This window comes from Hypoxylon fragiforme, assembly GCF_022984875.1.
Source record: "Hypoxylon fragiforme strain CBS 206.31 chromosome Unknown GGS25scaffold_8, whole genome shotgun sequence".
Taxonomy (NCBI): Eukaryota; Fungi; Ascomycota; class Sordariomycetes; order Xylariales; family Hypoxylaceae; genus Hypoxylon; species Hypoxylon fragiforme.
The window spans coordinates 2,990,075-3,002,010 of NW_026054763.1; the positions used below are offsets into that span (position 1 = coordinate 2,990,075).

An 11,936-nucleotide genomic window follows, 5' to 3' on the forward strand; every position below is an offset into this window, starting at 1 on the left:
CAAACTAGGTATGTTTGATATTACCGCACGCCGGCCAGCCTTACGTATGACCCGTTGTCGGTGAAGGGTATATAATTGATTTCAGTTCGATATCAGCTGTAAACATTAAAAATATATTTCCCGCCACTATTCATTTCTTCGTTGATTCCTTATCTTTTAAGACTTACCCCTTTTATCTGTTGTGACTATCATTCTGCTCGAATCAGCTAGGCTAACCATAATGCATTTCAAGGAACTTACTCAACATTCAAATAATTTTGAAGATTGGGTTAGAGAAAATGCTGTTGAGGGCGAAGATGGCCATGGAAATTGTGCACAATTCGTATCACCCAGCGCCTTATCCAAATACTGGAACTGGCACCGCGTGCAAACAGTTCTTAGAGACTCAGGCGCAGCAGCGAGCGTTGCTACTATACAACAAGCATACATCCGTGTATTCAGCATCCTAGTCTACACAAACCAGATATCTTCTCTTGATAATTTCCTGAAGAATGGTCTTAACGACGAGAGACTGCCCCTCGAGCAAGCCCCAAGTCAATGGCCTAAGAACGATGATGATAATAATAATGTTCTGGAAAAGTTCAAGGAACATCAATGGAGGTTCTGCCCCTTGAGAATAAGTTGCCGCTCACTCTTGGGCCAGACGTTGGATGACCGCCATATTCTGCCCATCAAATCAAAGACACTTCTCCACAAACCGCAGATAGAATCCGAGATTAGGAAGGTTGTCTTCTATCGCGACTGTATTGTAAGTTTACTATGGGAAGATGGCCATGACAGATAAAGCATCTAGGTACTAACAATTCTTCTTTCTTAGGATGATGAACTACCAGGTACTATTATCCTGAAATCATACACGCATCCCTCCACAGCGCAGTCGCTATATAAGGCCGAAGTGGATGCATTTACGAAGATACGCAATAGCGCGTCGAAACAAAACCACTCTAAGTTTGAATATATCATTGAATTTTACGGCCATTTCAAGCAAAACAAAAAGTATTACATTCTTCTAGAACACGCTGAAGGGGACCTGGACTCGTACTTCAACAACACTAAGCCTCCCGAAGACGCACCCGAAATGATCCAATTTTGGGAGAGTATGTTCAAACTCATCCATGGCCTAAGTCTCATCCATAATCTAGGCGATCCTGATGAGCAAAGCACCTCGATGTCTCTTGGGTAAGTTTCACATTTCCCACACACAACGTGAATATTACTGACCTTTATTCGTACTACCTAGTTCTCACCAAGACATCAAACCCGACAACATACTCGTGGCCAGGGGAAACCGGTCTAGTGATTACAGAATAACCCTCAAAATTGCAGACTTCGGTAAAAGCGACTTCTGGAACGTTTCTGATGACAATCGCAATGTTTTGGGAGTCGATAATAGAGGAGATCAAATCTACAGCGCCCCCGAATGTATCGTGAATTATCCTGTGCTGGAGAGGTTTACCAACCGTGTTGGTTCTGAAGTAGACATCTGGTCATTAGGTTGTCTCTTCAGTGAATCGGCAGTCTGGGCTACATGCGGTCAGGAAGGCCGGCAAGAGTACCTGCGAAAGCGGGTCGAGGAGACCCAAGGAATTGAGTCCATGGCTCGATCTGGGTTTGAGGGCTGTTTTCATGATGGAATTAGGGCTCTGTCCCAAGTGGCCATCATGCACGACCACATCCTTAAGAATCGGCGACCCTGGGACACGATTACGCCCGAGGTTATCGAGCTGATACGTGATTCGATGCTGTTAGAGCCGATGATTAGGAAGAGTGCCAAGAAATTGCTACAGCTGTCAGGGCAGATAAAACAAAAAGCAGAGCAAAAGGCACGAGAGTTGGGCTACATACCAACCCACGTGCCACGGACACCCACCGATCCCGAACTTTCTTCGAACAAGATAACAGTTGACGATGTTCTACGGTACCGGCTGAACATGAAATCAGATCAGTCACCAAACAAGTACGTTGCGACTCAGATCAAACTGCTCCAAGAGAGGATCAAAGGCCGAGATCAGATTTTCTTGATTGATGATTCGAAATCCATGAAGACTGAGCACCAAACAGACTGTGAAAAGACCTTCACCGCCCTGTCCTATATAGCGAAGAGAATCGACGACAATGAAATCGATCTATTCTTCACATCCCACCCGTCCAAAATGTACCACAACCGGAAAACATCTAGACTCCTTACCGACGTACAGGAGCATTATCATTATAGCGACAGCGGCCCATCTATGATGGAAGACAGCATGAGCCAGGCAATCAACTACATCGACAAACAGTTCTCCAACATCATATTCAAGTTAAACCTGAAGCCACCTCCCAGAATCACCCTGTTTGTACTCACAGACGGAAAATGGGGTGATGCAGAGGGAACTGTCCCGGGCATTGAAGAGGAGATCAAGCGGCTTATAAAGACGGTTCAATCGAACAACTTGGGCAGGACTTCGGTCGCTATACAGTTCATACGATTCGGAGACGACTACAAGGCTATGGAGAGGCTCAGCCAACTGGATGACTTTGGGAAAAGTCTGGACTGGTACGTATTCACCCACCTACTGCTTCCATACCTATACTTGCTGGAGTATTCCTGGCTCTCACATTCGAAGCCATGCTTCTAACTATATTCATAGGGATATCGTTGACACGAAGGCACACACAGACCATGTACCTGACATGTTCATCGGTAGCATCGACAATGGTGTGGATGAAAAAGGCGAATGAGCTGAGTAATATCTATATGATCTTATGCGTAGCAACCCTATTGGGACGAGGTACCTCCCTTCTTCGGAATCTACAACCTGCCAGATCTGCACAGAAGACTATTCGAAATAACTCGTCCAGACCCCCTGAAACCCCTTTGGGTAGCCATGAACACGATGCCGTGTTCCCCTTTTAGGCCTTTTAGTCAAGCTCCATTGGCCCCCTTATTGTGGGGTGCCCGTCTTGGCGTCTACAACGTTCCGAGAACCTTAAACAATCGGCCATCCATGCCCGTCACCCGTTGTGGCCAGTGAGGGAACAAGTTAGCCTTCATCATGAGATGTATCACAAATAAACGCATGTAAAGAACCGGGTTATATTCCGAGTTAACAATTTCCATGCCCTGATTATGATAACCTACCCATTCCTACCTAGTAACTACCTAGTATACCTACACCTAACCTATGTAGATAGGTAAGTACCTAGGCAGCAACTTAACATGCCAAGAAGAAAAAAAAAAGCAAAGAGGTATCCCGTACGCATTAACCGAGAAGCCAGCCATCATTAACCTCCTCAAACCCAACCTTTGCTTACACAGCGAATCCGCCCTCCCTAACAAGCCACCTCACCTACCAACCAAAACCCAAGCTCACTTCCATCCATCACCTAACTCAGTTGCTCTTGAAGTAATTCACAGCCAGCACCCGCTCCAGCCGCGCCTCTTCCTCCCACTCGTCGAGGCTATAGCGAATGCGGCGGCCATTGCTGAGCTTCTGGCCGTTCGGCGGCGCGAACCTGTGGCCCTCGAAGCTGGGCGGCTGCTCGTACAGGAAGAAGACGTAGCGGTGGGGCCCGCTGCCGGGCGGCGGCGCCGGCCCGATGTAGTTGGCCACGAAGGGCGTCGTGGACGACAGGCTGTACTGCTGCGGGGACGAGGGGGGCCCGTCCACGGGCGTGGCCTTCAGGTCCGGCTGGATCCAGTGCAGGATCGGCCCCAGCACGCCGAAGGACGGGAAGGGCGCGTCGATGTCCAGCGCCACGACCATGTATGTGGCTTCTGGCGAGAGCGGGCCGAAGGTTAGCGCCGGGGGGGATTGTGCGTCTGGGAGGGGCTTGATTAGTTTTGGCAGAAGGAAAGGAAGATAGATGTATAAGAGATAAGGTAGGTAAGGCGTCGCTTCTTACCGGCTTTGGGGATAAAGGTCCCGGGTTGGACATTGGTATGGGTGCCAACTTTCAGGCCTAGGATCTTGGACTTATCCCTCTCGATTAGGGCCAGGGCTATCTTGACACTGTCGTTTGACGGCATGTTGGATGAGTTGTTTTGTTTTGTTTCCTTTTCCTTGATTTTCACACAAGGGTAAGTAAAGAACTCGAGCTGTCAGAACAGGTAGGTAGGTATTGAAAGAAAGAAGATATAAAAGTGGTAGCGAGTAAGCGAAGATGGTAGATGGATGGATGGAGGGGGTAAGCTCTGCTTCTGGTGAATGGTGAAATAGTTATTTGGGGAGATTAACGGAGTTAATCGATAAGTCCACCAAGAGTGCTACATATGTACCTGAGCTACAGTACAGTCAGTGGCACTCAGTGCTACTACTAGGTATGTACCTAGTGTTGGCATGTACTTGAAGTATATCTTAGGTACACAGATGTAATGTTATTCTTTTTCTCCTCTTAGCTTTGTATCACCATCCTAAAATGCCCGGGTATAACTTTGCGATAAAATAAAATAAAATAAAGCCGAAGATGCTGCACAGTGTGTGAAGGAAGGATACGCCCCCTCCGTCCTGCAGGTGCTTGACTTTGCATACTCGGCCCGCCACCGGATCCGGAGCTGACATAAACTGACGACGACAATTTATGCTAGGTAACTTATAATTATACCTATTCACCTCACCTCACCTCACCTAATCTCATTAAGAGCATGGGAAAATTCCTAATGTAGGTCCAGTTCAGCAGTTCAGTTGTTTATGAAAAAGAGAAGAACCTTGAATCATCACATGCCCAACAGGTGACCATCGAATCATCTTATGAACTAGTCTCTGGTAACTCATACGAAAATGACTGTCACTTATACTGTATACATCCAAATTTCCTTAATCATCCTCTTTTAAGTTGCTTTTCATCTTACTCTTAACCTTCAAGCACACACCCTACTAACCCTCTCATCCCAGAACCTCTACCCTCGCGATGCCGAGTTCAACGAAGACTACTACATGAACACGCACATGGCCCAGGCGACTAAGCTACTAGGGCCTCACGCGCTCGTGTCCTGGGAGCTGTTCCGCTTTACCGAGGGTGCCCCTTACGCCGTGGAGATAGCAGTGACATGGGCGAGTGTCGAGGCACGGTTGGCTGCGCTGGCTACGGAGGAGGGGAAAAGGATGGCCGGAGATGTTGTCAACTTTAGCAAGAAGAAGCCGATAGTCATGTTGCGTGAGCCTGGGGGCTCTGGGCCTGCGAATAATAGGGGTTAAGGTGTGTTAGGTAGTAGGGGACCTCGGAAAAGATGAGTAGAGACATTGAAGACGTGGACGATGAGAGGGTAGGGGCACTGGGCTACTCAAGCACAAAAACACCCAATCTGGGGGGATATGTTACGTTTATGAAGTGGGTTCAACCCAGTTCATACGCAATATAAATAAATCTATTGATGCTTTATGTAGGTGATCAGGAAACCCATGACAAATCGACATGATACCCCTATCTCTCTTTCATCCCAACTTGCTTCCCTCCTCCACTAAACAACAACAACACCACCTTCACCAACCCACCTACGCCGTCGTAGCACAAGCATAGCTCGCCGTCGACGTAGCCGTGATCTGATACGTCGTCGTAGCCGGCGTCGGGTCCTGCACCGCGAACCAGTTCGCCGCAATCGGATCGCCCAGCCCCGCCACACCCGCAAACTGCTGGAGATTAAACCCCGCGCGGTTGTTTCCAGCGGGCAGCACGCCGTCCAGACACGCGGGCAGCTCGTAGTCGGCCGGCTGCTTGTACAGGATCGTCACGTACTGGTGTGCGGGGCCCGCGTTCGGCGCCGGCGAGATGTACGACGCGCTTGGTGCCGAGGAGCCGGACGCGATCGAGAGTTTGCCGTCGGGTGAGGCGGCCGAGAGGTCCGGCTGGAACCATTGTAGGATGGTGGTTTGCACGCCCGAGAGGTCGACGTTGTAGTCGACCATGATCACGGCGTACCGTGTGCTGGTGTCGAGGTAGGTGGAGGCGTAGAGGGTGGGGACGTTGGCGACGGCTGGGGTGGGGATAGTTAGTTAGTCACGTACTTATGTAGCTCTAAGAGCTCATAGAGTTTATAAAATGTCCTTTCATCGTTGACTCTGAATATGAACATTGCTCTATCTTCTGAGATTATCGACTTACTAGCTTCCGAAAGGGTCACACCGGGCGGCTGCACCTGAGTAGTGCCATAGAACATCTGCAGGTCTTCTGCAACAGCTGGCAGGAAATCCGGGCTCGTGCTTGCGCTTCCGAGACGAGCGCCCAGGATCGCCAAAGTAACGGAGAATAGTGAAAATAGCATTTTTACGATTTTTACAGATTGATTGGGGTATCGTGAAATTTCTTGAAACACTTAGAATGTCAAAAAGGGGCAAAGAAACAAATTCTGTATTGGCTTCAGATTGCTAGGTAACTTTCGTCTTGTCACAAGAACAACAACGGCTTCCTTCACTCTTAGTACCTTTCCTATTTATACAATCTTCATCACGACGCCAAAGCCGTGGCCATCATACTTTCGTCCTATTTCCCTAGGCCCCCATCATCATGAGTTGGTTCAAAACCGTGGCGACAGCAATAGGCGTCCTCAATAGCCTGCTCACATGCTCCGCCATTCGCAGCTAGTTGACTGTAATGTCACGGTTCTGATGAGCTAGACGAACTAACAGCCTCGAGGAAGCGGCGAAAGCTTATGACTGACACCCCTTTCGACAGCGTCACGAGCGCGGTTCTCCCTAGCAGTTTGTGAGTAAAAGGATCAATATTAGGACTTGTAGAAGCCTACTGTCTTACTTGGGGGCTCTACTCACATTGTCATTGCGCCCCTTTGACTGTAGATACGATTTCAAATATGACGGCCTGTTGGGTCAGCAGCATGGATGCCATCAGATGGCGACTCCGGTAGTAAGTAACCTAGGTTAGATGGTGAACTTACTCAAGCCTCTCTCTAGAGTTCCAGATCAAAGAACTTTAGCAAGATCAGAGGTTGGTCTGAGCTGGTAGCGTAGATAGACACCAAGGTTAACTAGGTTAGTAGCTAGAGCCACGCATTGAAGTTACCGAGGTAGTTAAGTTGAAAGCGTCCATACCTTCTTGGAAGTAAGGTCTTTGCCTAGCACAATGACTCTCGATTGATGCAGACTTGGTTGTCGACAAGAATAGAATAAGCTTTCAAAGAACCTGTTGGTTTTTGTTGATTTGAATCAGGTGGCCTACGCACAAGCGACATTGCAGTCATTCTCTAAGAATAAGAAACCTGGGGTTTAGAATCTCTAACCCACCTGACGACGGCCACTACGTTTGTAAAAATAGCGTAGGTAGCCTATATCCGGGTTTCCGGGCGTGATAAGCAATAGATCAACGCGGTTGGTAGCCGGGTGGCGTCAATATTCTTTTTGAAAATTTTGAAACTTATATAAGACGTACTATAGCAAGTAAGCCACGCATGTCAGCACCGTGGCAGGAGATTATGAGAGCGATCATGTACATACGTATGCGCCTTGGTTACATGGACACTGAGGTACCGCTACCCCTGACTGGCGGAAAGTGTCATGAGGTACAGCATAAGTCAAGTCGTGCATTCACGTTTTCGCCAACCAGGTCTCACGGAATCAAGGCCGTTTACTGCTGTATTACTTCTTTAGTATAATGGGTGTAGTGAGTGGTTACGCAAGTTAGGGAGATAAAGTCAGCCAGATAGCTCTGGAGATAGGTAGTTGTAGTTCCCGTTGCGGTGATTTCTGATTCTATGTAGACGTACTTTTACGTAGTCTCTAGGACTTGGAGGGGAATAAGAAAGCTGAAAACTACCTAGTAAGTAGTCTAATACGGACAGGGGATCGGGTTACTTCCGGATGTCATCGGCAAAGTCGGCGACATTTGCATTTGTCAAGGTGCTCAAGTACAAGCTTCACACAGTCCTGCACAGTCTTTCACAGTCTCGCACTGTTCTTTAATCGCACATGGCGTACGGGGGCGTACCTGGTGTAAGGGTTGAGGAAAGCTTGAGAAGTGGGTTTTACGCCTGCTACGACGGGTAAGGCTTTAGGGCTAATACATATGTAGTTAGTAGTGTGAAGGACCCCTGCAGAGAACATTTGTTCTCGAAAAGGGGCTGATTAACTGTATAGCCTCCCCCCCCTTATTCTTTACACCACCACACACACACACACACACACACACACACACACACACACACACACACACACACACACACACACACACACGATACTTTATTACATAACGACATGTAATGTCAACATTTGAACCTTGCTATCGTCTCATCACACCTTCTTCCTTTTTTTTTTTTTTTTCTCATGGACGAATGGTCAGGGTTTACAAATGATATAACGGCTATTCCGGTATGCCATCGAAACGAACAAGGTATTTCGTCCGATTACTACCATCCTTTCCGCGTTACGTACGCATTGTATTTTTACAGCTCGCGACTATGATGGCCCCTAAGTCCGCCATCTCCGTTAGATAGAGGGTCGATTGATTGGTATATCCAGCACTGAAGAGATGGAAAGAGCTGTCTCAGCCCCCCCGAACGCTATGCGGCGTGTAGGTAATTGTACATATAACCGCGTTAGATATCATGACATCTCACATAACGTACCAAAATATGGCATACATCATGCCAAACGGTTCGTGTTCGCCCCGATGGACCCGAGCAAGTGGATAGTTATTTAACTTGATAATCGTTATTTGATGTTGAGAAGCAGAGAGAGAGAGAGGTGCAGTGCATGGCATGATGCGGCTCATATAGATAGCCCAATGACTTCATACACCGCTACTCTTGTATTATTCTTTCATTTATTTCGAATGACCAACGCTTTCTATCTGACTCAGCCGATACTGTTTATTATCTTCAACAAGAGAGGGGAAGTAGCGAATCAATGGGATGGGACCTCCTTATCGACAGACGACGGCGATTCTGGGGGAGACACCAAATGCACATGTAGATGTGCCAATATCTGCTGTCTTTATAGCACTATATGTCGTCGGTGCGGCGGCTCACATGGCACGGTTCCGCATCAATCTAAGTCGGGGACACAAATTCTTGCCCTCGGCAGCTACCTTTGGGTTCTGCATGACACGTATTGCTGCCAATTCGCTTCGGATTGCGTGGGGAGTCCATCCCGCAGATGTCCCGCTCAGTATTGCGGCACAGATATTCGTGGCTGCTGGGGTCGTCATCTTATTCATTCTCAATCTGCTCTATGCACAGCGTATTCTCCGCGCTGTGCACCCGGTAGTTGGATGGTCTGGGCCCTTTTCATACGCATTGAGGGCTGTCTACGTCCTCATCATACTCACCCTGATCATGGTCATCACCGTGACCGTGCAGAGCTTCTATACCTTAGACACCCATACCCGCTTGATCGACGCTGATATTCTCCGCTATGGGACGTCGCTCTTCGCGACGGTTGCGTCTCTACCTTTCGCTATAATAGCCTATGTCGCAATAGCCCCTCGAAACAAGGAGATGGAGGACCATTTTGGGCAAGGATCGTTGAAAGCAAAGTGCCTGATTGTCACCACCGCCGCTGCTCTCCTTTCGCTTGGGGCCTGGTTCCGTGCCGGTATCAACTACGAATCTCCACGACCAGTTGGTGACCCGGCCTGGTACCACTCCAAGGCGTGTTTCTACATTTTCAATTTCTCTGTAGAGATCATTGTTGTATATCTTTATCTCCTATCGCGGGTCGATCTACGCTTCCACGTGCCGGATGGAAGCTCTAAAAGGAGACACTACGGCATTCCTGCTTCGATGTTCGAGCAAGATAATGTGGAGGGGCAACATTGGACACAGCTCAGGGGCGAATCGGGCGGTGACTCGGAAGGTCCATCTTTTCAAATGTTAGATGTACCTATTAGTAGATTTTAGGCTATGACTAGATACTGGGCGGTATTCACGAGTTGAAAGTATAGGCGTAGACAAAAGTAAGGTAGGCAGGTAGGTAGATATTAGGCCATGGTGTAGATGAGTTTTTTCCTGTTAGCATAGGTATTACCAAACTATTTGATATCCATCACCAAAAACATATATTCAGTTGGTGAACAGCACCTAAGCAGGCAAGTATCTACATAGTAGCCTATCAGGCTCTACCTAAAGCTCGGAAATAGGAGAATAAGATAAAGCTCCATCAAGTCATAGTCACAACTTGATCTGGGCACCTAGTAGGCATGAAACTGGGTGCATATGCAGCTGGGTACGCAAGTAAGTTTGCTGACGATTCTCTCCGGGGGTTACATCGCCGTCTTATGCGGGGTTTTCTAAGGATCGGCCTAAAGATAAAGCAAAAAAAGCCGGTCGGGTTCCCTTCGATCGGAAGTAACTAACACTCGCGAGATCGAGATGGGTTCGGGGTCTTTGGGTAAGCCCAAAGTCATATGCCTTGAGTATCATGCATGCGAATGCAAGTATCGTCAAATCCTACCCAAGAACCTGTACAGAAAAAGACGGAATATTCCTACAAGTGAACTTGAGGGTTCCACTCCCCTTGAGTAATAGTGAATCATTATCAATCATTTTGCTCCCCGTGGTAAGTCTCTAAGCTTGGGACCGTGAACCCGTATTCCCATATCCACGACAATCAAGCTTCCACTCGCTCTGCTATAGTATCTACCAAACAGACCCAGACTCGTAAAAAGCATCAATGAGCCCATCATGGAGAAACCCCCAGACCCAACCCTCCACCTTCCACGCATCCTCTGCCTCCACGGCGGCGGCGTCAACGCGCAAGTCTTCCGCCTGCAAAGCCGCGCGCTCATCAGCCACCTATCACCCTACTTCCGCCTCTGCTTCGCCGACGGTCCTTTCCTCTCCTCGCCGGGCCCCGGCATGATCCCCACGTTCCAAGACCTCGCTCCCTTCCGGCGATGGCTGCGCTTCCGCCCCGACGACCCCGCCCTCGAGCCCGAGGACATCGTCGCGGCGAACGACCGCAGCATGGAGGCCGCGATGGCGGCTGACGACGCGCTGGGCGCCACGGGCGAGTGGGTCGCGCTGCTGGGCTTCAGCCAGGGCGCCAAGATGTGCGCGAGCCTGCTGTACCGGCAGCAGCAGCGCGCGGTAGAGCCAGGACAAGATTACGCGGGGTCGGGCTACCGGTTCGCCGTGATATTGGCGGGGCGCGCGCCGCTCGTGTCGCTGGACACGGAGATTCTCGGGTCGCCGGCGCTGGCGGAGGCGTCCGAGATCACGACCGCGCCGTTCCAGAGCGTGGCTGGCCCCGAGACCAGGCTGCGGATACCGACGCTCCATGTCCATGGGATGCGCGACCCGGGTTTGAGTCAGCATCGGCAGCTGCTGGAGCTGTGGTGCGAGAAGGGGACGACGAGCTTGGTGGAGTGGGATGGTGATCACCGTGTCCCGATCAAGACGAAGGATGTGGTTAGGGTGGTTGAAGGGATCATCGGTCTTGCAAAGCGTACTGGTGTTTTGAGGATTTGAGGGTTTTGTAGATTATGATTATGAGGTACTAGGCAAATTTAGATCAGGAGACTACCTAATACATCACTACTACCTACTATACCTGTTTACCCTTCAAGTAATGGATAGCCCAAACTGTTAACGACCAAATACGGCTGTTCATTCCCCATTGTAGTTGGCTATAGTGTATACAGCCATTACCAAGCTCCTCTGTCAATTTTAGAAGCTATCTCGAGGCAGGCTGTATCTACTCAACCCTCTACCTACTAGTCCTAGAACCCGTCAAAAAGAGGAGAATAAATCCCCCTTTTCCCCGTTATGCCCGGTAAGCTGAGCTATGGACGGTTGCCTAGACCGCGCAATGAAGTGTACATAGGTACGCATCCAAACTAGTTGATTGAGGTATTTTCGGCTTTCGTTGTAAGCACGGTTTTCACGTAGTGGATCCCCTATTCCACTTCGTAAGCACCTACATACCTATGTAGGTAAGTAGTGGTATGTTCTATCACATCTCATAGCGTACCACACGATGCAGTCACTCTGGAACCACCCGTAGCATCTC

General features: G+C 49.0%; 6 protein-coding genes across 6 annotated transcripts; 4 read left to right on the forward strand and 2 right to left on the reverse strand.

Moving 5' to 3' along the window:
- Positions 1-12: 12 nt before the first annotated feature.
- On the forward strand, positions 13-3,081 carry GGS25DRAFT_433062 (kinase-like domain-containing protein). Its single transcript, XM_049258671.1, has 4 exons — positions 13-748; positions 818-1,179; positions 1,241-2,536; positions 2,631-3,081. Exons 1-4 carry the CDS (start codon positions 221-223, stop codon positions 2,719-2,721), a joined length of 2,277 nt encoding a protein of 758 aa, XP_049114284.1. The 5' UTR covers positions 13-220; the 3' UTR covers positions 2,722-3,081.
- On the reverse strand, positions 3,060-4,405 carry GGS25DRAFT_505327 (putative protease inhibitor). The gene is made up of 2 exons (XM_049262213.1): positions 3,886-4,405; positions 3,060-3,802 (listed from the first exon to the last, which is right to left on the reverse strand). The coding sequence occupies exons 1-2, from the start codon at positions 4,007-4,009 to the stop codon at positions 3,372-3,374; spliced, it is 555 nt and encodes a 184-aa protein (XP_049114285.1). The 5' UTR covers positions 4,010-4,405; the 3' UTR covers positions 3,060-3,371.
- On the forward strand, positions 4,296-5,367 carry GGS25DRAFT_433069 (uncharacterized protein). The gene is made up of 3 exons (XM_049258672.1): positions 4,296-4,567; positions 4,657-4,778; positions 4,875-5,367. Exons 2-3 carry the CDS (start codon positions 4,761-4,763, stop codon positions 5,175-5,177), a joined length of 321 nt encoding a protein of 106 aa, XP_049114286.1. The 5' UTR covers positions 4,296-4,567; positions 4,657-4,760; the 3' UTR covers positions 5,178-5,367.
- Positions 5,368-5,474: 107 nt separating this feature from the next.
- GGS25DRAFT_525016 (phosphatidylethanolamine-binding protein) lies at positions 5,475-6,241 on the reverse strand (the record flags this gene model as incomplete). The annotated part of the gene is made up of 2 exons (XM_049264714.1): positions 5,475-5,953; positions 6,082-6,241. 2 exons carry the CDS (start codon positions 6,239-6,241, stop codon positions 5,475-5,477), a joined length of 639 nt encoding a protein of 212 aa, XP_049114287.1.
- Positions 6,242-8,135: 1,894 nt separating this feature from the next.
- Positions 8,136-9,888, forward strand: GGS25DRAFT_505337 (uncharacterized protein). Its single transcript, XM_049262214.1, has one exon. It carries the CDS (start codon positions 8,840-8,842, stop codon positions 9,824-9,826), a length of 987 nt encoding a protein of 328 aa, XP_049114288.1. The 5' UTR covers positions 8,136-8,839; the 3' UTR covers positions 9,827-9,888.
- A 402-nt stretch (positions 9,889-10,290) lies between these two features.
- On the forward strand, positions 10,291-11,439 carry GGS25DRAFT_534366 (serine hydrolase FSH). Its single transcript, XM_049265764.1, has one exon. It carries the CDS (start codon positions 10,610-10,612, stop codon positions 11,393-11,395), a length of 786 nt encoding a protein of 261 aa, XP_049114289.1. The 5' UTR covers positions 10,291-10,609; the 3' UTR covers positions 11,396-11,439.
- The last annotated feature ends 497 nt before the right edge of the window (positions 11,440-11,936 follow it).